At 43.8% G+C, this 23,860-nt stretch overlaps 1 protein-coding gene across 3 annotated transcripts in view; it reads right to left on the bottom strand.

Annotated features, from left to right (window-relative positions):
* Positions 1-23,860, bottom strand: part of COL15A1 (collagen type XV alpha 1 chain) — a 129,329-nt gene that overhangs the window by 18,306 nt on the left and 87,163 nt on the right. For all 3 annotated transcript variants that reach the window (XM_077917642.1, XM_028702494.2, XM_028702495.2), the window contains 13 exons: positions 20,494-20,556; positions 18,525-18,560; positions 16,040-16,102; positions 15,352-15,429; positions 15,128-15,163; positions 13,368-13,421; positions 13,218-13,277; positions 11,778-11,846; positions 9,688-9,729; positions 7,596-7,635; positions 6,098-6,175; positions 3,080-3,126; positions 1,304-1,414 (listed from right to left, as the gene is read on the bottom strand). In XM_077917642.1, coding sequence (XP_077773768.1) covers positions 1,304-1,414; positions 3,080-3,126; positions 6,098-6,175; positions 7,596-7,635; positions 9,688-9,729; positions 11,778-11,846; positions 13,218-13,277; positions 13,368-13,421; positions 15,128-15,163; positions 15,352-15,429; positions 16,040-16,102; positions 18,525-18,560; positions 20,494-20,556 — 777 coding nt within the window. The remainder of the gene's footprint in view (positions 1-1,303; positions 1,415-3,079; positions 3,127-6,097; positions 6,176-7,595; positions 7,636-9,687; positions 9,730-11,777; positions 11,847-13,217; positions 13,278-13,367; positions 13,422-15,127; positions 15,164-15,351; positions 15,430-16,039; positions 16,103-18,524; positions 18,561-20,493; positions 20,557-23,860) is intronic.

A 23,860-nucleotide genomic window follows, 5' to 3' on the forward strand; every position in this document is an offset into this window, starting at 1 on the left:
ATGGAGGGTGGCATCTTATTTATTATCACTGAAGAGGATGCCTATTTGCATGTGTTGATTTGTATGGGTAGATGCAGATTTAGAAATAATTAGGTAAGGTAAAGCGACCCCTGACCATTGTGGCGCTCATCTCTCTTTATTGGCCGAGGGAGCCGGCGTTTGTCCACAGACAGCTTCCAGGTCATGTGGCCAGCATAACTAAGCTGCTTCTGGCAAACCAGAGCAGCGCACAGAAACACTATTTACCTTCCCGCCGGAGCGGTACCTATTTATCTACTTGCACTTTGACGTGCTTTCGAACTGCTATGTGGGCAGGAGCAGGGACCGAGCAACGGGAGCTCACCCCATCGCGGGGATTCGAACCGCCAACCTTCTGATCGGCAAGTCCTAGGCTCTGTGGTTTAACCCACAGCGCCACCCGCGTCCCTCCATTAGAAATAATTGTTATAATTTAAAGACATATTAATGTGATACCTCTCACCATAGTGCGGAAGACTGTGAGCAAGCTCAGGGCCTGCCCATACTTCCACTTGTCCCATGCCTAGGAAGCACAAATCCAAGGGGCTTGTCCCCTGGCCCTGCTCCTTCCCCAGGGAAAACCCACTCTTTAGTTCTAAGTCAGAGCAAACAGTAATCTGGGGAAAACCTGACCCAAATTGCCATTTGCTCCGATTGAGTGCTAAAGAGCTGTAAGCAGCAGGACAAGAGGATCAGCCCTCAGTCTCTGCTGTCCAATGTCAATGGCAAATTTAAATTCCCTTCAGAGGGCATCTTCTGGTAGCAGACAGTCCTCTGTAAAGTAGGACACATGACCATCCTTCTCATAAGTAGGGCAGATACAGAGCTTATGTTTTGTTAAACTAGGTAAACTCCACACTGAGAGGCAGTGGAATTATGTGCTACTTGCTCTCAGTACAATTTACATTTGCTGTAATGCCTAAATGATGTGCACAAACATAGATTCTTGTGCACATATTTCTGGTAAAGTTCCTTATCACTAAGAATTAAAAGTTTCTGGGGGGCAGGGGGTGATGAGCATCAGGCATGCAAGATTCCACATACATAGGGTGGTTTCCAACTGGGTTTTACTCAGAATAGGCCCATTGAAATGAATTTACCTAAGTTAGTCATGTCTATTAATCTCAGTGGGACTACTCTGAGTTGAATAATAGCCACACAAGGAATGTGGGCTGTAAGGCAAATACATGTAATTCCGGTTATGGCTCAGATAGTCCCAATTTTTTAAAAAAAGACATTAATAAATAAATGACGGGACCATTTATTATACAGAAGGAAGCCTTACCACCGGTCCTGGTCTTCCTGGGAGTCCTGGAGGTCCTGACATAAAAAAGCCTCCATTTGGTTCTCCTTTTTCTCCTTTAGGGCCAAATTCTCCATTGACTCCTTTCTCACCCTACAAAGAGAAGGCATACAAAGTAACGTCACAGCAATACTATGTAACATTTGTAGAAACCTAAGAGATTACTTTATTGACTTGATACAAAGCTTGAGTGTGCTTTGCAGTATATTTTTGTATGGGCTGATATAGAGGAAGGAAGCAATGGTCAGTTGTACTGTAGATCTAGAACTCTGAAAGCTTGCTCATGTACCAAAACATTATGGTCACATCCCCACCATATATTTAAAGCATATTTCCTTCTTCCTTTAGATAATACCTGTTCAACCATGTATGTGTAAATAAGGAAAAAGGAAGGAAGGAAGGAAGGAAGGAAGGAAGGAAGGAAGGAAGGAAGGAAGGAAGGAAGGAAGGAAGGAAAGAAAGAAAGAAAGAAAGAAAGAAAGAAAGAAAGAAAGAAAGAAAGAGACATTTTATTGGGGTATCATTATATAAAATATGTATAGGGAGAGACACAGTGTACTTTAAAGATCTTAAATTGTGGCCATGGGTTATTGTTTTTGTTTGTTATTGCAGTAGGTATTTTTGTGTTTTTATATTGTAAACCTTCCTGTGATCTTTGGAGGAAGGGTGGTATAGAAATTTAATAAATAATAATAAACTGTAATTGAGAGCAGAGGCTTAGTTCCATCAGACAAAGTTTATGTATTACTATATCTTACTGAATAGTAATATATAATAATACATACTATGTATTTATTGTGAAATACAAATATTTCCTGCTGGTGATATAAAACAGTATTATGGACAGCAAGTACTACTTGCACTTTGGCATGCTTTCAAACTGCTAGGTTGGCAGGAGCAGGGACCGAGCAACGGGAGCTCACCCCGTCACGGGGATTTGAACCGACGACCTTCTGATCAGCAAGCCCTAGGCTCTGTGGTTTAGACCACAGCGCCACCCACGTTCCATAAGTGTGGATAGGTATACACATTTTCATTCTTTGAATGGCAGAGGTCTGGGCCTTTGGAGTCCATTTGAAGATTTAGATTATGATTCAGGCTCAAGACAAAGCTTATAGGAGCATCTTATTTAATCCTCACCATGACCCTGTTTAGGTAGGTTAGCCCAAGAGTCGATACTGTACCCACAACCTACAAGTGAGTGGGGATTTGAATGTAGATATTGCCTACCCAAATCCACTACTCTACACCACATCTGAAAAGGAAAGCAAAAATGTGGTATCTATGGCTGCTAAATCATCTGAGCAGCAGTGGGCTAATGGTGAGTTTGAGGAAGAGGACTACAAATGAAGAAAAGTTAGAGAAGCAATCTCTGTACCTTGGCAGAGACGTCTCACAGCAAACACCATCAATGTCAAGGTGCATATAATGTTATCGGTACCAAGCTAGGCTGCCAAGGAGCTCCACACATCTATAGCTGAATAAGTGCTAGCCAGGCTATACCTTCTCTTCAAATCCTTCCACTCATATGTCACTATGTTTCTGCCAAGGGGAAGGTGCAGGCTGTCACAGCACTGCATAGTCTGAGAGAAACAGGTACCCTCTTTGGATCGGAAAGGGGAAACTCTATGAAAAACACGGCCAGCGTGCACGTAGCAACTATTATGCTGAAAATTCACAAATAATTGCCTCTAAAAACCAGACAATGTGCTGGTACTTTATTAAGGAAGAATTCAGCTGTCAACAGGAAAGAATTACCTTCATGATGTTTAACTGGCTAAAATAAGTTGATGGCAGAGGAGGACCTGGAAAGTAAAGGAAATAATTTTATGGATTTTCTGTTTCTATTAAGTCCACACAGATCTATGAAGCAGAGTGAGGCAGCAGCCTCAGGTGGCGGAGTCCAAGGGGCAGCTCCCACTTCCAGACAAGCGGTTGTGGCTGTAGCTTCCAGGTTCTGGGAAGATCTCATGAGAGTCCTGCGAGATCTTGCCACAAGCCACTGCTGCACCCTCCCCTGCCACTGCCAGAGAAGCAAGGAGAAGTAGCCGTGTGAAAGTGCACCCCACTCTTCCCACCCATTTGTAGCAGATCCAACTGCTCTGGCTACCAATTGCGGCGGATCCTACCTATCTATACTCTAAATATAACCACCACGGGTTATCATATGCTTTTTGTGTGAAGGTAAACTTAGGCAGAAGTTGAACAATAAGAAAAGATTTACCGTATTTTTCGCTCTATAACACGCACCCGACCATAACACGCACATAGTTTTTAGAGGAGGAAAATCTGTAGGCATGCCACCCGTAGGCATTCCCTCCATAACACGCACAGACATTTCCCCTTACTTTTTAGGAGGAAAAAAGTGAGTGTTGTGGTGCAAAAAATACGGTATTTTGCAGAACAAAGCTGATAAAAGAAAGGATGTGTCAGAGATAATGTTCTTTCAGGAAACAGTTAACCTATTCATAATCATACTAAATTTAGTGGATGTTACAAGCTTCTAAACAAGGCAGTAAACACACAGCTTCTATTAAATGTCAGTTGCTTAATTCAGTTATTACTCCTCAGTTAGGTGTTACAAGTTTCTAGGCTAGGTGGTAAATGTTTAGCTTATTTCCAGTTATTTCACTTCAGTTCCTTAGCCTAGTTGATGCATAGGTATTACAGATTAATACTTTGGTTCTTAAACAAGGTGGTACTCTCTGTCAGTTACCCAACCTTCTATCAAAGACACTCTTGAGGTACTTTGAATAGTATTACAGACACAGGCGATCCTCACACCCGCTGGCGGAGGAAGAGGGGGTTGGGGGAAGAGCCATCCTGGCGGGGTGCCAACGCGGCTGCCCCCCCCACCTGCACTGGGCGCCACTCCACCACAGGCGGCGCAACACCCCCCCGGGATGCGAGCTAGCCATCCCCCTGCCTGCTCTCCACCCCCCCCCCCCCCGGTGCTGGAGCATGAAGCTCCGCCACTGCCCACACCCCTTTTAACTGGTCTGGTAATCTTCTCTTTCTAGAAGATGTCTCCCCTCCTGACTGGGATGAGACCCAAGTAGACGGTATCCTCACAGCTCCTACTTCTCCTGCTCAAACTCAGCCCTTAAGTTAACTCCTGTCTGAATGTTCTCACAAGACACTAAACATTATCTTCCAATCTAAGCTCAGTCTCCTTTCTCTAGCTGCAGAGTGGATGTTACGCACAGAGACCAGAACTAACTCTCCCTCCAGCTCTCTCTTAAAAATATCTGAACCCACTGTCAGAAACGGCTCCTTTTATTCTCCCTTCCAAAGTGCTGGCTCCACCCCCCTTTGACCAGCAGTCTTGGTAGCCAATCAGAGAGAGGCTCCAGCCTTCTGGTGGAGTTTGGAGGCCCTGCATCCCCAGACTCTGGTCTGGCTCAGCTGTCCGTCACACAGCGGCTTCTGAGTTCCAGTGAGATATTGCTGGAACTTGGCAGCTGCAGGGCTTGGGGAGAAGAGGGGCAGCTGGTATAAGATAGCTCTCTTTCTCCTTTCCACTCACTTCTGATTTCTTACACTGAGACCTAACTCCTTCCCCCCTGAAGACTATGAGAAGAATGCTAAAGCCCTAGTAGTAACCCCAAGTCCTCAAGGAAAGAGTTAAACAGCAGCAGCCTTGACAAGCAACCAGCATAATTCCCTGTTTCATATCATTCGGATGTTCTGAGGGTTTTCTTTCTCATAAATCAAGATATTGTTTATTGTTAAAGACAACTGGCAACCATAGTCAGATGTGGTGAAAATTGTCTCTATAGAAACTAGCCTCAACAGGCCCTTTTCTATTCCCTCCTGTTTACTTCTCCACTCCAAGACTTGCTTATGATGTGACAAGAATCCTTGAAAACCTGTCCTGTCCCTCATGAATGTGTGACTTTTCCATACCAGAAAGAAAGTCAAGGCCATGGAAGATGGTGATAAATTGTCTAAATGAGAATTCAGCTATGCAGAAAGTGATCCAGTTTACCTAGAAACACTGAAATTTAAATTCATATTAAGCAGAACTGGTGTGTGTGTGTGTGTGTGTGTGTGTGTGTGTGTGTGTGTGTTTGTGTGCGTGTGTGTGTAAAATGCATTGTTACAGGTATTTTACATCCACCTCTGCACATCCCATAGTTAACAATGATGTTTAGAACTAAGCCTTCTTTTGTTCCAATTTTTTAAAAAAGCTTAGGATTTATGAAAAGGAAGTATCTCTGGATTGTTGAAGGTAACATGGCGATATACTTGAATTTTGTATTCTCCATTCCCCTGACTCTTCTCTCTCTCCATGTTTGTTTTGGTTATTTTAAAGAAAACTGTATAAAACTAAATCAAAAGCAGTAATGAAAAACATTTACTCTTCCCAGTTTTATAGATATGGAGTGGATTTCCTTCTAGCATACTCTCATGCATCATCATACTTTTCATTGCTTGAAAAGCAAACACACACACGTTCAATTCCCTAATCAGCTTGGGGCAAATTCTGCAAAATTATTCTCGGTGGAGAGAGAAATTGCGATCAGAAGTTTCAGGTTTGACTGCAGTTGTTTGTGTTTTCATAGAAGGAAAAACGGAAAACAAAATGTGTTCCTTTACTTTGTCTGCCTTGCCAGCTTCTTGGGGATTCCGACTGACCCTGGGATCATAGATTTGTTTTTGTTCTTATTATGTATTTTGCATTTTTTATATTGTAATTTTATGTTATGAACCACCCTGGGATCTATGGATGAAGGGTGGTATACAAATTTAATAAATAATAAAAAAATAAAATACCTGGTGGCCCTGGTGCGCCTCTGTCTCCTTTTTCACCTTTGATGACTGGTGGACCACTTACACTCCAGGAACCTGCTTCTAGAAAATATTTACAGGGGGGGGGGCTGGTCAGAAATGCACAGCAGGTGGCATCTGCAGTATGAGAAACAGAAAGCAGACTTCCACAAAGTTTTGCTTGCTATCCAGATTTTAACTCTCCAGTATTTCTAGAGTGATATCCTTAAAATGCAGCACCCTGGTCCCTTCCAAGGCTGGCCCAAATCAAAAGGCAGTGAAGAGGGTAGCCTGCTACAAAGCACAGTGGTACCTCCAGTTATGAACGGGATCTGTTCCGGAGGCCCGGCCGCATCCCAAAAACTTCATAATTGGAGGTGCCCTTCTGCGCATGCGTGCAGCGCGATTGAGCGCTTCGAAGTTTCCCTATCCAGAGGGATACGTAAGCAGAGGTACGACTCCATAACTGCTGCAAATGTCTCTCGCGTCTCCCTACTCCTCCCCGTCTTTCTTGAGTTGTATTGCTGTCTTTCCTCCTCCGACTGCAGAGAGAAGTGTCCTCCACAGATATAGGAAGCACTATATATATGAATATTTATACCCCACCTACCAACCAAAGTTATTGAGGCAGCTTACAATATATTTAAAACACAATCAATTAGTGCCCCCACATGCTGGCAGGGTCTAAGTGGTCCATGCCAGTTATTTCAACTGCTGGCTAAGCACTCATGAGCACTTTTGCCTTGCATGGAGCAAAACACACTGTCACAAACACACACTTCCATCCTCCTTCTGAAGCCAGTTTCATGTGCAAGCGCCTAGTCCACACTAAGCTCAAGAACGATTGTGAGAACAGCAGGTCTTTCTTCCTCTGAGATAACTGAGCCATCTTAAACCCCATGAGAATAAGCTCAGGGAAAAAGCCACAGTAATACTGATTGCAGAAGGGCACAAAGTGATTGTTTGAAGTCATTTTTGAAGGGCAGTCAATCAAACTCAGGCTTGATCCCTGCATTCATGAGCCCTACACTTTGTGACTTTGGCTTTCTTGTGCACTACACTATAATGCAGTGTCCTAATTTACATGAAGTTTTGATGCATGGAGGTTTAGGAAACTGGAACACTGTTGTTAGTATGGGAATGGGACCATGTCATATGAACTTCATTGTAATTCAGATTGTTAGTGACTCCAAAGTCGTTGGCTTTGGAGTCACTAGCCAGCGCTGAAATCTTCTGAACTGGTGATGGATGAATGGATATCTTCCTCATTTCCAATCCTTCTCTGGAAATAATCATGCCTCTGGGACCTGATCAAAATCCATTTTCGACTAGACTCAAGCCAGGATGGTCTGGAGTCTGGTCTTAAATGGATCCATGAGATGAGGAGAAAGAGACCTCTCTAATCCATCATCCACCACCATCCCACTCCATTTTGGACTTTGAAAATAACCCTATCATTGCATCACTAGAACTTACAACTAGGCCCCATTACCAACAAACTTACCATCGGCCACTTTTGGGTTTCCAGGGTGAGGGGTGTCTGCCTGCACAGATAGAGAGCAAATATATTCAAAATGCAAATAACACAAGTGCCTTGCAGATTTCTCTATGCTGCATGTTTGACGACACTCCTAGTCCTAGTACACAAGCACAGCTCACACTGTTAGTAGCAGCCTTGCTTTATGTAAAATGTATTGGAATATCAAAGCACTAATGCCTGAGCATCAGCTGGTCAGGGTCTGTTTAGTGTCAGGTTCTTTGACATGTAGCATATATTCTTGCCATTCCAAGAAAATTCTACATGCCAGGTTAGAACATGAGTTGCCAGCCTTTTTGTGATCATGGCATTTCCCCTGCCAGCTTTTTTGAGTCAGTGGGCACTTCTGGAATTCTGAGAAAGTGCAGTGGGTGCCGGTCACAAACGAGCTTCTGTGGGGACATGGTCAAACATATAAATGAGTAGGAAAAGAGACAGGATCACAAAACGGTGCAGACACACTCCATGTGAATGGAAAAAAGGGAGCCACATCTGCCACCACCACACTTGCTGAGAGAGATAAGTTTGTTGCCCCTTTCTTGGTTCATATTGGAAGGGAGGATGAATCTCTATTCCTGACATCCAGTGAAATATGGGCAATGTAGGAGAGGCTGAGGCAGTGCAAACAGGACCTGAGCAGTATGAGCAAAGGGTCGCTTGTGAATTTTGGATTTCTGAAGAGATATTTACTGAGATCTGTTGCGGGTACCAAAGGATGTAGAGGCTGACATTGTTGGCAACCCAATGATGTTAGAGAAGTCCAGTTGAGCCACTGTGATTACTCTGGTTTAGCATCACAGTGCAACTGAGATCAGAACGTGGATTTTAAAACAAGAGAGTGTGTCTGCACTTCTATCACTAATTATATCAAATTGATAGATGCTTCTCTTCAAAACACACCACCTGGCATACTTTCCCCAATGGTGCTAGTTTCCCAATCTGAACCACTTGGGAAGATGCTATTGGCCCCAAAGGGGGAAAGATATAGGGCAGGTACCATATGGCTCCCTGAAATCCATCTTTAACGAGAGATTTCAGGGACAGAAACAGGACATTCCATTTTCTTACAGCTCTTTCCTGAGATGTGACTAAGCCCCACGCACCTACAGCAAATGATATCAACAGAACTTTGACTGGCAACATAATACAGATGAGGCAGTGCATGGATTTGTTTTGCTGTACCGGGTTGCACATGTTAACATTAATATTTCCTTCTGACAGAGTGTTTTTAAACAGACAGGTATTTAAAAGTAAAAGTAAATTATATTTTAAAATGAAGTTTAACAACAGATAACTAAAACACAAACTACCTTCCAAATCACTGTCCCTTACTCCATTGCTTTCAAGGACAATGTGCTGCCAAGACAGTGGTAAGCAACCTTTTTGGCTGTGAGGTCTGCTTACAGTAGTGGGTGGTGTGTTGGTGGCTACACAGTCACATACATGAGCACCTACATGTACTCTTCCAGCTCTCACTCACTCACACGCACACTTTAAACATTCCCACTCCACTCCCAGTGAAGGCACACACGTAATCTGTATGTCCTTGATGCAGCTAAGATCATTGTCTGCAGCAGCCTGGGCTACATGGGGAGTACTGTACTGAGAACGCAGCTTAAACCTTAAAAAGGTTTGTTGCCATGCTGCTATTCTCTTCTTCCCCTGCCCCCAAGGGCTCCTGCTGCAGCCTAAATCACAGCACAGAAACAGGAGTCCTTTCCCCACTGTGCAGCTGGTGGGGGATCAACAGGTGAAAGGGGGTGGGGCTTCCTGGGGCTTCACAGGCCACACCTAGAGTGGCCAAGGGTGGCTTGGAGGCTGCCCACATGTGTTTTAAGGCAAGGGTACGCAGTACCGGCACCCTAGAAGAAAAGCACTGCACATAATTACTTCATCACCGCTATCTGTGACCTTAACCATTTGGTTCTGCCTTGAAAGCACACATGCAGCATGCGGTGTTATTAGGGCAGGTGCTGATGAAGCAACAGACAAGAACAAAAAACATATAAAACACATATGTTTATCCAGGGAAAATGGATAGATACTGTAAATAACTCACTGTTGTCTTGCACTGAGGCCTGGGAGAAATTGGAAAAACTGTCTGTTCAGAAATTGGAGGGAAATAAATACAGTAACTATTTAATTATTTCTAAAAGCAATATATTAATAAAAGTGTAAGACCACGCTCCTCTCCAAAGCATTTTGTTGGGGGTATTTTGGGGTAAAGGTAAAGGTACCCCTGCCCGTACGGGCCAGTCTTGCCAGACTCTGGGGTTGTGTGCCCATCTCACTCAAGAGGCCAGGGGCCAGCGCTGTCCGGAGACACTTCCGGGTCACGTGGCCAGCGTGACATCGCTGCTCTGGCGAGCCAGAGCCGCACACGGAAACGCCGTTTACCTTCCCGCTAGTAAGCGGTCCCTATTTATCTACTTGCACCCGGGGGTGCTTTCGAACTGCTAGGTTGGCAGGCGCTGGGACCAAACGACGGGAGCGCACCCCGCCGCGGGGATTCGAACCACCGACCTTTCGATCGGCAAGCCCTAGGCGCTGAGGCTTTTATCCACAGCGCCACCCGCGTATTTTGGGGTATTTTTCTCTAAATCATGTTGGGATGGTTTTTCAGTCTGTATGTTGAAAATGTATATGCTAGGGTACTTCTAGTAATTTTTTAAAGACTAAACTACACATCAGAGGCCAAGAGAAATCCACTTGGGGAGGTATTTTGGAGTAGAGAAACTGCCAACTCCCTGCTGCTGATGCTGATTCTTTGCTTATCAGTTGTTCCCTCCTGATGTGGCTTTTAATATTAAATAAACAAATCCGGTCCTTTAAAATTACACTTACTTATCCCCTGTCTTATTTTCATGGAATTCAAGATGGCTACAGTTATACACATTCACCTTACAGTGATCAGATGGGCAAAACTGCTAAAAACTGTCAACATTTTAGTGCACATTTTTCCTATACACATTTTTCATGTAGTTCCCCTCCTTTTCACCAATGTATTATTATTTGTTTAAAAATGCATTTCCTGCTAATACACACATTATGTGGTTGGAAAACTGCACCACAAAGTTCTTTTGAGAAGTGAAAATTTTGAAGGAAAGCTGTGTCTCATTCTTTGTTTGTTTGGAGAGCTGAATCAGGTGGGTTCACATTCAAATGCAAACCGAATCAAATTTCTTCCCGATCTTCAGCAGTGAGCAACTTTCTGCTGGAAGTGTCAAGATGCAGCTCAGCTTGTCTCCATGGGGATAGAATAGATAGTGGAGCCCCAAGCTTCCCATATTGTCTTTCTGAGCTCACCTGTGCTAACCTTTCCTCAGGTGCAAGACTGATACTCACAAGGTTGCTGACCTCCCTTCCTCCTCTTCCTCTCTCCACCTTTGCATAATACCTATGGATTAACTCCTATTTGACACAACTGTGTTTAAGAGGAAGGATCCAGTTGATAACAGTGGAACAGACTCCCTCAGAAGATAGTGAACTCTCCATTGGAGGCTTTTAAGCAGACACTGGATGGCCACCTGTCATGGATGTTTTACTTGATATTCCTGCATTGCAGGGGGTTGGACTAGATGACCCTAGGAATCCCTTCCAATTCTATAATTCTATTATTCCATGATTCTGTTATTCTTTGTCTCTATCTCTCCTGTAGAAGTGAAGGAGCGAGTATGGCTCTTTGCATCTCCACCTTAGTTAGCTGGAACTGTGATCTTTCCTATACAACATGTATTATTTCCTGTAATAAACTCAGCTTTCTTATTTTCCATACTCGGATTGCATCCGGGGCAAAGTTTTGCATCCAAGAGAGGATTTATTTCAAGCTTCTGCTGATGCATTTAAACTGCAAATGCCACCACTTTCCACAACAACCTCGGAAAGATCCTCGCTTGGCTGTCTGGCAGCATTTTCAAAACAACGTTCTAGCTCTGAAAACTACCACACCAATAATTTATCACGTTCTTTGTGTCCAGCAGTAGCAAGCCCTTGGGAAGTTCACAACTAGAGCAATATAAAGACAAATAACCGATCTGACAACCGGAGCCTCTGAAGATGGCAGCTGCATTGAAGTGTCTAAAAAATCCCCTTAAGTTTTTGTTCAATTTGGATAGAGCCAAATGAGATGACAAATGTGGATGGACTTACTCCTTTAATGAAAACTACACGACCTGGAGGTCCTGGGGGCCCAGGTAATCCACGCACACCAGGAGGCCCCTAGAAAGATAAAAGCAGGGAAAGCATCAGGGATTGTTTTCCAGCAAAGGCCAGGGCCGGCCTCACCACTGTGTGATGTATTTCAATATAGCATGTCAACACGTTTCCTGACCTTAGTGCTAACTTTTTCTTGTCTGGTGGTGTTTCTGAACATGCAAGTGTTCACAGTAGGTCTTAAGCTTGTGAGAAATCCCTTTAGATGTTGTCATTAAAAAGTAGGACTGCAGATTCTGATATGTGCTCGTGATCTGATCTGGGTCATGATACACCTGGATTGAACCAGGTGGCTTTGAATGTGAATTATATGGATTCCTCCCCCATCTCTACCCAGAGGTGAAGGTAGCTGTGCACCCGGGGGCAGGGCTAGCCATCTGCAGGGGCAGGGTGAGCATCCCAGGGGGGTGGGGCAGTGATGTCACTCCCCTCAGGGATGACACCTGGGTGGACCACACGCACCACACCCCCTTCCTCCACCAGTGTCTCTACCAGCACCAGTTGAATCCCACTCGTCTGGGTGGCAGAATAACCTGCTAAAAGCAGCTCTGTTCTGGCGCTAAAGTGAGTACCCAGGAGGACACAACTCAGACCAACTCCTCCCAGCTTTCCCACCCAAGACTCAGTTGTGCACAGACTTTTCTCCTCATCCACTAACAAGCAATAAATGAGGAAGATTTTATTGCAACCCAACCTGACTCTAAGATATAGAGCCAGCACGCCCAAGAACTGCCTGCTAAGGCAACCACAAACACTCTGGTTGGGGAGGACCAAAGCAGGGGATATATGCCAGCTGTCTAATTGATGCTCACCTGTACTGGCTTGTCCATCCTTTCTCCAACACCAAAGCAGCTCCTTACCTTTAATTGCATTACTCAGGGCATCCCACGTGCTCCTACACAGTTCATAAACCTCCCCCCCCCCTTGCTCATAACTAAAGACCTTGCTAATTTGGCCGTGTTTGAAACACCCCATCAACCTTTGTGATTGCTACAAGACAGGCCACACTAAAAGCAAAACAAAAAACGCAGCACAACCTCACCCTTTAGGGATAAGGCCTCCCCATACATGTCAGAGAGCATTTCCAAATAAATAATCCCTTCACCTCTATTGTGTCTCTTGTATAACCCCTGGCAATTGGTTTCAGAGGTAAACAGAAGTATCCTCTGAACATTGGCGACCATATCTTCCGAGAATGGGTTATCATATCCCTTTCGACTAATTTGACTAATCCCCTTTTAAAGCCACACAATCCAGTGCCTATATATATTTCCTCTTAATTAATTCATGCATGGAATAGAGCTTCCTTTTGCTTGTTATGAATATAGTTGCATCTTCTTAAACTGTTAATAAGAACTTCATTTCTGTAGAACTTACATATAATGTTACACCCCGTTCACCTTTTATGCCTTTTTTCCCATTCAGGCCAGGACGCCCCTGAAAGGCAGATAACAGCACATAAATGCTTTATGCCATAATAAAAAGAATTTTAAAATACCCCTCTTCCCAAAAAAGAAATATACACACTGGCCGACCGGGGAAACCAAGTTCTCCTTTAAGTCCTGAAGGTCCAGGTGGCCCCTAAAGACAAAAAGAAGTATTACAAACAGAAAGAAAAACAGAACAAATGCCTATATATGTGCAGTGCGCTTTATTGGCAATAAAGCCATATTTTAGTGCCTCTGCCACACATTTGTAGCTAATAATGAATTCGTATGTTCAATGTACATTAATACATTTGTACTAGCATGTTCAATATTGTTTGTATTTTATCTTTATTTTAAAGATGAATAAAGTTTCTTTTAAAAAGTTGAGAATCAGAGGCAATCCAGGAAAAGCTCTTCAAATACACTATAGGTATTATTGGGGCATTCTGCTTCCATTTTTTTGTAGGGTTGCTTGAATATGTTTTCTTTTAAAAGTCAGCCTACCACATTTGCACTTTCTGACTCAATATGTGAACTGAAACACAACCATCCTTTGAAATCTGTCCTTTTCAAAAAAGAACCATTTGTATTATTTTCATTAACGTTGCAAACAACGAACATGACTGAACAAGGTTTTTCAAGTTATAACTACAGCAAGAAGAGCACCCACCAGTGTCCTGTTGTGAGCACTCTGCGCTCATGCATCTTATCGTAGCGATCCTGTGTCTCATGCATTACTCTACTTTCAGGGAGCTCTCATGTGAAGACTGGGGATGTAGAGTATATCACAAAAATTCTGGGAAAAGATTTTTGACACCATCTCTTCCATCATGGGCCAGAAATGGAAGCCTGTCCTGTCCTTAGCCCCATTATCCCTGGACAAAAACCATGGGACTGAGGCCAATGACCTCGTGTTCTTTTTGTTGACAGCAGTGCGACTGGCTGTTGCTTGTCACTTTGAAGCCGAATCGGCGCCACTAATGGAGACATAACCATCTCTTGTATTTTAATATTTTGTTGGAAGCTGCCCAGACTGGCTGGGGAAACACAACCAGATGGGAGGGGAATAAATAATAAATTATTATTATTACTGATAGAATTTTGGAATGCAGTTCTCCAGCCAATTTGTGTGTACAAAAATGCATATACAAGGATAAAGGGTGTATAAATGTGTGACATTTGGTGAAAGAATGCACTACATATGGGGAAATTTATTTGCAAAATTTGTATATTGGGCAAGATTGCATGGAAAAATATTTTTATTAGTTGAAATTAGCACTAAAGTGCTGACAAAAAACAGGCTGGTTTCAGAAGAATGCTATGTTTTCACATATATAGAAATGTACAGTGGTGCCCCGCAAGACGAATGCCTCGCAAGACGAAAAACCCGCTAGACGCAAGGGTTTTCCGTTTCAGAGGCGCTTTGCAAGACGAATTTCCCTATGGGCTTGCTTCGCAAGACGAAAACGTCTTGCGAGTCTCACCATTTTTTTCCGCTCCCCCCCCCCTTTTTCAAAGCCGCTAAGCCGTTAATAGCCTTTTAACAGCTTAGCCGCTAAGCCTTTAATAGCCGCTAAATCGCTAATAGCGCTAATCCGCTTAGCCGCTAATGGGCTTGCTTCGCAAGACGAAAAAACCGCTAGACAAAGAGAATCGCAGAACGGATTCTTTTCGTCTTGCGAGGCACCACTGTATTTTTAATGGGTCTAGGTTTCTAATAGAACTTTGCTTTTTACCATTATAATTCCTTCCACATAGTTCGTTCCTTTCTTCACTTTTCTACCGTCACTTTGAAATATTTCTCCCTCTCTCCAATAGCAAAAGGTGCACGAACTGATTTTAAAAAATTAATAAGCTTACCATTGGTCCAACTGGTCCTGTTACTCCAGGTTCGCCCTATGAGAAAAAGGGTTCTATTAGCTTATTATTAATTATTATTATTATTATTATTATTATTATTATTATTATTATTATTATATACCACCCTATACCCACAGGTCTCAGGGCAGTTCCTTAAAGAGCACACATTCTCTTCTATGGGACAGAGAGAGCAGAAGAATGCAAAGAAACCCCAACAAATTTACCTTCTCTCCTGGTCTTCTTATGACTTCTGTTAATGATTCAGCTGAAGCAAAGATGGCTCCTGGCTCACCCTTTTCACCCTACAAAAACCACATTATTCATTGCTGCGATATTTCATTTTTCCTCCAAGGTTTGATGTTTACATTTATCTGGCGTACATAAATCTATCAGATGAATTTGCTGCTTTATTGACTTATACCAAGAGCTGACATGAATCTGGCTTCAAATAGCCTCTTCCGAATGAGAAATAAACCAATGGTTGGATGCACAGGTATCAATCCGCAGATATGGGTCCCAGATCTGGATAAGTTGAAAACTAACAAGGGAACAATTCACAACGCCCCATTGTTATCCTTGGATCCTGGAATGTGCTGCTAGATCCATAGTCCCAAATTACAATTGTGTGGTTCCACCTTTTTTCAACTTCCCAGAAGAAATTGCTTATTGGATTACCGTTTTGCAAAGGGAAGCTTCATCTCCACCACATTTAAAGGAAATATGACAAACCCTGCAAACCAAATTCTTGAGGCCTCAGGTTGCCAAGATATTTTGAGCTCATCTTTGAATATACAAGAGGAAATCATCCCTAACAGTTCCAAAACATGCTGGTAACCACCTCACATTTCTAAACTGGTCTCCTGCCTGCTTTCCTTTTTACCTGCTTTCCTTTTTACCTCCTTTCCTTTTTACCTGCTTTCCTTTCTCTCCTGGTGAACCAGGAAGTCCAATGTCTCCTTTTGGTCCCCTGGGGCCCTAGAAAAAAACAAAGTAGACTTTCTATAAACAGGCCTATTATGATTAGGTAACTTCCGCATGTTGCCAAATATGATGAACATCTGATTGTTTTTAGGACAGCAGCAGACCTGTATGCAAAACTGGGTCTGCTGACAAATCTCTACGGAGCCATGGTCATGGCTGGGGAGGGGACATGGGCATCTGCTGGGACTGGGAGAGGGGAAGGGAGCCAGGGAAGGAACTGAGGGCATCAGCAGTGGGTGGAAAGTGGGTCTGAATGCTGTGTCCACCCACAGAGGGATAGGCTATCCAATGAGAATCAAGGGAGGGGTAGACCTGGAATGCAGGTTTCTCAGAGGCTACATGTACTCAGGTGTCATCATCATTCACAAGGTCTACCAGAAATAGTAGGTATGTTTACTTTGCCCTTCCCCTAGAAAAATTCCTGTGGATGTCCATGGGAGGGGGGTGATTTAAAGAGCAGAATGGGGGAGGTGGGAGACAGATGCTGCCCCTGCCCTCATCACTGCCCATACTATTTCAGCCCCTTTCTCTCCTCTACCAGTGTCCTTTTTACAGGTAGCTCTAGCTGTGGTCAGGCATCCCACTGAACATGATACATAAAATCAGGGGAAGGCTCCAGGTATTCGCTCCAGCCCTGGCCCCAGCATCCCCAGGGGTGTGGGCTGCTCTTCATACCTGTCTGCAATTAGCATGGAAGCCTGAAATGGGTTTAAATGTGTGTGAATGAGCATACCCAGAAACTCTCCCTGTGATTCGGAATCCTGATTCCCAGTGCATCCAGAAAAGTCTGAAGAGCAAAGCCTGAGAGGTTTCATAGAATCATAGAGTTGGACTAGACCACCAGGGCCATCGAGTCCAACCCCCTGCCAAGCAGGAAACACCATCAGAGCACTCCTGACATATGGTTGCCAAGCCTCTGCTTAAAGACCTCCAAAGAAGGAGACTCCACCACACTCCTTGGCAGCAAATTCCACTGTCGAACAGCTCTTACTGTCAGGAAGTTCTTCCTAATGTTTAGGTGGAATCTTCTTTCTTGTAGTTTGGATCCATTGCTCCGTGTCCGCTTCTCTGGAGCAGCAGAAAACAACCTTTCTCCCTCCTCTATATGACATCCTTTTATATATTTGAACATGGCTATCATATCACCCCTTAACCTCCTCTTCTCCAGGCTAAACATGCCCAGCTCCCTTAGCCGTTCCTCATAAGGCATCGTTTCCAGACCTTTGACCATTTTGGTTGCCCTTTGGTTGTTTCGAGTGGGGCTTGCCTATATCTCTCTGCTCCCAGCCCTGATTTTATGCATTGTGTGTTTGGGACATCACTACCAAGAGTGGGGAAATTCCACTCTGCTTTGGGGATATTTGAGGGATGTGATCATGTAGAGGGGGCAGCATGAGCTTTTTACATCAGTGTTCCCTGCCTCCAGGGCATGTGATCTACTCATTCAAAAGTGATGTGGGAACAGTTGCATAACTCCCACACAAGTTATGAATCAGCCTACATAAAGACCAAATAGGTTAATGAAAACAGGTAGGCCCAGAGGTGTCAGCTTGTGAGGACATCAGACCCTGAAATTGCATGTGTGAGCATCTTGACTCCCTCCATAAGTCAGGCAGAAGATTCCCAGGTTTTGGAAAGGAGGCACCAGGGGAACATTTAGGGGACTAGCCTAGTCCCGCCTTGTTGGATCAGGCCTTCTCCTAGCAGCAAACACATGTCCTGCTGGAGCCAACATAACCACTGGCCATGCCAGCAGTGGGGACACCTTCAGTGAGTGAAGGAGGGCTGTGCGTGCATAGCTGTACACAAGGAGGTCTCATCTGTGTGAGTGGTGGACCTGCTTGGCCAAGGATTCCACTTGTCTGTGCATCTTCATGTGGGGAGGCCTTCTTCACACACTTCTTCACACTTCTTGACAAGTGCTCATCCACCTGTGGCCGGCAGGTGTGCCCATGTGGGGACCTGGGGATTGCAACATGGTCCCCATCCCTCAGCCACGTTTGCTACATCTATGGAGCAGAAGGCCTGAAGAGAGCTCAACACTTAATCTGAACCTCTGGAAACGTTACAAAAGGAGCATGATGGCAATAGAAACCATCCTAGTTTCATTTCCCCAATGATTTATGTGAAATGCTCTTATCTGATGACTTCAAGCATCTGACTGGAACTTGCTGAAGTCATCATATAGAAGAATCAAAGCAGTATCACTTGGTCAGAACTGAAACTTATTCTCAAAGCCGCCACTGGAATCCTGCAGTATAATGTCTGGTTTTACTCAGATTTATGTTATTTTCTCATTTTCTTCTTAGGACCTTAGAGTTTGTTGGGCATGATGTGCTTTGTGCACCACGACAAGTGCTAAAACATTAATAGCAATTACATTACATGTTTACTATTTCAGAAACTGGGTACTTACAGGAAATCCTGGCAGGCCGGGCTTACCCTCTGGACCCTGTAAAATGCAATGACAAAGCAGGTGAAGATGTTTCACTGTGATTAGGATCCTTGCTGTTTGTGAATGCCATCTCATTTTGAACTGCATTTAAAACATTGGACAACTTTCTAAATACAGCTGTCTGAGTAACAGAATCCAAGGCTTAAGTTTCAGAAGCTAACAGTCACTGTTAATTACTTGAAAAATATTTCTGGTCTACAGAGACACACATCCTTTAGGAAACATGGCAGACTTAATATGTTGGTTTGCAGGTGTTACTATAGTTGCTAAAAAGTCTTTGCGATATTTTACATTTTGCTATTCATGCCGTCATAACTGGAAGTCATCTTGCTCAGCAGGAAACTGTATCAAAACCAGCAAGTTTGCATTCATTATTTTGATTTGTGGGAACTGTAAGTTGTGTGGAAATACTTCTCCATGTGATAGAAACATATCATACAAGCCTGCAATGCTTAGTTGATGTGTAAAATAAATCAAAATCCTTTTCCTGGTTTTAAAAAGTGATTCCAATTAGAGAGCAGATACAAAGTAAATTCTTTAATACTTGTAAATATATATGGTTAGATCCAGACTGAGGCATCAGTACTATTACACACTTACCGGGGAGAAAGCCTCATTTAAATCAGTGAGAGTTACTTCTAAGTAGTGATATACAAATTATTTGTACTCTGAAGTTGGTTGCATGTCATTGCGGGTGAAATCAGTGGGACTTAGCTTGAGGAATGACTAACTTTTCCCATTGGGACGGAAGTTCAGCTAAGTCCATCCCATAAACTCCAGGTGGACGGCAACACCTTTGAAGTGACATTTTGTCTTCCCTCATACACAAAAACGAATGTCTCTCTTTAAGAAGATGCTTCCTTTAACTCCTGCATGCATTATCTAAAAAGGGAAGTTGGTTTTCCTCTCTAGAACTATCGCTTTACTACTGTGCAAACATATACATAGACGTGCACTCAGCTAATCTGGGGAGATCACCACCTCCCTGTGTGGCACAAGGTGTTTTTAATCTCCATTGTGGTGCTGGGTTGAACAGAGAGATTTAAACCTATCTGTCCTGTCCAGTTGCCAGGATGGTGATGAAAACCACCCATCAGGTCAAGGCTTAGTAAGCTGCTGGGGAAGGTTTGGTAGTCCAGATCAGGCCCATGTGCCCACTCCTGCTTTATAAACTTGCTAAAAAGAGTGATATTTTGTGTGTGCGGACACAAGTGCATGTGAAACACGCCATGCATCTGCTTCCACCTCCCCATTCCCATGCTCTTTGCCAGGTCAGTAAAAGAGGCGGTAGCAAGTAAATCAGCACTGAAAATCAGAGCATCCATCTCTTACATAGGGGTGGAACCTAACATCCTAACATCCCCTTTGGAAAAATGATGCTTATCACATCGTTTATGCCTCTCACCTAAATAAAATCACGGGGTGGGGAGTAGCGGAAACTGAGATGTGAGCCCCAATCCCTTCCCCGCAGGAGAGATGGATGCAATGAACATCCAGCCTGTCGATGCTCTGACGGATTCCTCAAAAGCAGGGTGAGATCAAGCAGGGGTGCTATCTGTTGCAAGCACACCAGCTCAGTTCCTTGAAACGGCCCTAAATTGGGAACAGTTTTCCTATTCCAGGTTTATGTTTTGTTTTTGCAGTTGATTATATAGACTAAACCATCCCCAATCATCATCATCACCATCATCATATAGTACTATATTCTACATGTTCAGCTAGAAACATATTGGAGATTACTATGATTATATTCTGTTATATTGGATGGATCAAGATCTCTACTTAGGTCTGTTGTCATATGACACAGTGAAGTCCAAAGAAGTTGGTAGAAGCAGCATATTTCTATGTGAGGATCAGAGCAAAATGCTTTGGGAGTTTACTTTCACCAAGGCATGGTTTTATCTAGCACGACAGAACAGAACATACTCACTGGAGGCCCAACAAGTCCTTGGATTCTCGTAATGTTAAAACTTTCATCTGAAGCATTTAGTGACTAAAAGAGAGAGAGAGAGAGAGAAGCAGGCAAAATGCCAAACATTAATAGTTTTTCTAGAACATCCACTAATTTCTAGAAATACTGGAGAAAAATGAAATGTTCTACTAATTTTATCTAAGATGGAGAAAGGTAAGCAGGTCATCAAAAGCATACACTGTTTTTCTACCCCTCTTCTTCAAGCATTATTTGTTTTCTTGCACTCCAGCAAGAAGTGTCAGACACAGGAGAATAAGGACTTTGGAGATTTGCACTAGATAGTCAGACAGAGGAAGCCACTGCAAGGCCTGCTGCTGCTGCTTATATTGCTATTGCGATGAACCCCTATAATATGACGTCACTCTCTTTTTTTACTAGAGCTGGGCTGAAGAAACTCCCCAAGCAGCTGGACAGACATGGGTGTGGCAACCCCCCCCCCAAACCTCCTGTGTGCTGGCAGCCTGTCATAATCCCTTATGGGGGATCCCTCATTAAAAAGGGGGGATTGGCCATTAGAACTCTGATCCATCACAAGAGTAAAGATTGCTTACTGCTATCCACTACATGCCTCTGCTGTGAGCAACTACCAAAATGGAAAGAGCGAAGGTGCATTTAAAAATACGCAATAAGCAGCTACCAGGGAGACACATTTGACCAAGGCTCTCTGGTGTGTTCATGGTGCTTTTTCCACCCACACATCTCCTTTCCAAATGTTGCATTTAGCAAAATGGAATTTGTCTTTACCATAATGTCCAAAGTCCGTTTCGGGGGCCTAACTGCCCCCCCGGTCTGTTTAATCCGGCCCCTGTGGCAGTTTATTTCCTGGGGTAAAATCTTTTAAAAAACCAACCCTCAACAACTTCAACCCCCCCAAAAGCTCAAAAACTTCAATCCTAAAGAAAGCTCAACAACTATGGGGTAAAATCATAAAAAAGCTCAACAACTTCAATCCCATCAACTTTGGTTGGCCCTTTGGTCGGCCCTCACGGCCCTTCACTTCATCAAATCTGGCCCTCTTTGGAAAAAGTTTGGACACCACTGCTTGAAAAGTGAAGTAACATCATGGGCTGGTGCAGAGAGAATGCTGCTAAGCTCTTTAACCATTGTTCATAAGTTCCTTCCTCCACCCGCTTCCCTTTCTGGTGCAAACATCTACAGGATTTACCAAATACGCCTTGCTGTTCATTTTGTGTTTTGAAACCGGCTTCATTAGCCTTAACCACAGTAATAGGGGAATCTGTGTGCGAGATGAGGGACTGGAACATGCAATATGGCAGGGTAATTTTCCATCAATATTGGTTAATTTCATCAGAGAAAGGCCCACTTGAACTCCATTACGGCAATGAAAAAGCTACATGGTTTTGCTTATACAGTATTTGGTGCCAAGGCAACACGCCACATTCTCTGCATCAAGCATAACAGTAACTGGTGAAGTCAAGAGATTTGGCTTTGTATTATTTATAATATTTATGAGATGTCTCAAAGTAATTTCTCTAGGTGTCTTACTTATAAAATAATAAAACATACCAATAAAACCATATTATTATATGTTACTGCTTGGCTTCCCTCTACTTCTATGCCTCAATGGAATATAAACTCTCAATATCTGACTTCATCTCTAGATGTTGAAGTAATTTGCATTTCATATAAGAAGAAATTCCCATGGGTAGTTTCAAAAAACTTTCAGGTTTCAAACTAGCTCACATGGGCTCACCGGAGATTTGAAACATAGTTCAGTCAAATGTTAGACATCTAACATCTTTATTTCTGCATATATTCGTAACAAACATGCTTTCCAGAATGCTTGGGCAGGAAAGCTTGAAGAAGTAGTTTGTTCTGTATTTTAGATTATGTAGCAGAACAGAAGGTAGCTAAAAAACCGTGTTCTTGTTGTTTCTAATTTGGGGGTGCAGTTTTGCTTACTTAGAGAATTATGAGGTGGTCTGAGCAGTGGCATAGCGTGCAGGGGGGGCCGGCTGCACCGGGCACAACATCTGGGGTTAGGGCAAATCCACAGGTTAGGGGGCGCAAATCCACGGGTTAGGGGGCGCAAATTACTTGCCTTGCCCCGGGTGCTGACAACCCACGCTACGCCACTGGGTCTGAGGGCTGCCCTTTAGAGTCTGAAGCTGCTGCTTTTTTTTACAGTTAAAACATTTCCTTCCCTCACAGATATTAGCTTCTTCAAGAAACTAGAAAGCCTGGTTGGTCAATGACAACCGAGCAGCAACTAACTGGGAGAGATGGTGCTTTTGGGAAAGGTGCTTTTGTTCTTCATAGAGGTATGTGCCTATGGAGAAGGTGTACGAGTCTGGTGCGATGTAAGGCATGCAGAGTCCTTAAACCTCACAAACAATTAGGGTAAGCAAAAGAAAAGGACACCACTTTTGCTTCCTGTGTTGTGCGACTTGAGTCTTGTTCTTTAGCTCACTCATAAGTAAACCGAATCTTTTTGAGTCAAGCCAGTAAGGCAGCCTCCACAACTTCTGCTGGGCTGGCCATGGTGGATAATGGGAGCTGTAGTCCAACAACAACATCTGGCAACCCAGTGTTGGAGCAGAGCTGGGCCATCTCTGAAGGTCTTACACAATCTTGCAGGGCTCTCAAGATCTGGCTGATCCGGAAGCTGCAGCCATAGGACCCATGGGGTTTGGTGGGGACAGCAAGAAAGTGCGTCCAGGGTGGCATCTTTCTGTCAGGATTCTCCCAGCCCACAGTCAGAGGTAACTGGCCTCACTCCAGGCATTCGGCTCGAGATCCTAGTTGACCTTCCCGTCTGCGTCCCCCGGCAGGATCAGGCAAGGTCACAAATCGGCGATCCCACTCAACGTGAGAGGGACACACCCTCCCCTTCCCTGCTACCCTCAGGGAGGGGAAAAGAGACAGGCAGAAATCTATTTACATCCTTTATTTCTGTCATCCCAGCAGTACAGAGAAAACATGTCTGTACACTCCAGTCTCCAGCAGAAGACCACACAGACTCCACCCCTGTACTTCCAGTACAGGTCACATGACACTCTGAGCTAACATCCGGTGCTCAGTACACTGAATAGACTGCCCCCTTTCTCCAATAGTACAGTCACAAACATCAACATTGTGTTTTGCATTCCAGACACCTGCAGCTTGCTTTTGCATTGCTGCTTTTTTCCTGACACTTTCTGCTTTGCCTCAGGCAGCAAACAGCACGGTTCGCCCCTGCTACGAAGTCTAGCTGTGATTACAGTGACACAGAGCCTAGGCTCTCACATCCCACTCCCTCTCTCTCTTTACCTATCAATGTACTCCACTGCCTGGTATGGAACAGATGTGGCAAAGAACATCAGGA

This window comes from Podarcis muralis, chromosome 13 (assembly GCF_964188315.1).
Source record: "Podarcis muralis chromosome 13, rPodMur119.hap1.1, whole genome shotgun sequence".
NCBI lineage: Eukaryota > Metazoa > Chordata > Lepidosauria > Squamata > Lacertidae > Podarcis > Podarcis muralis.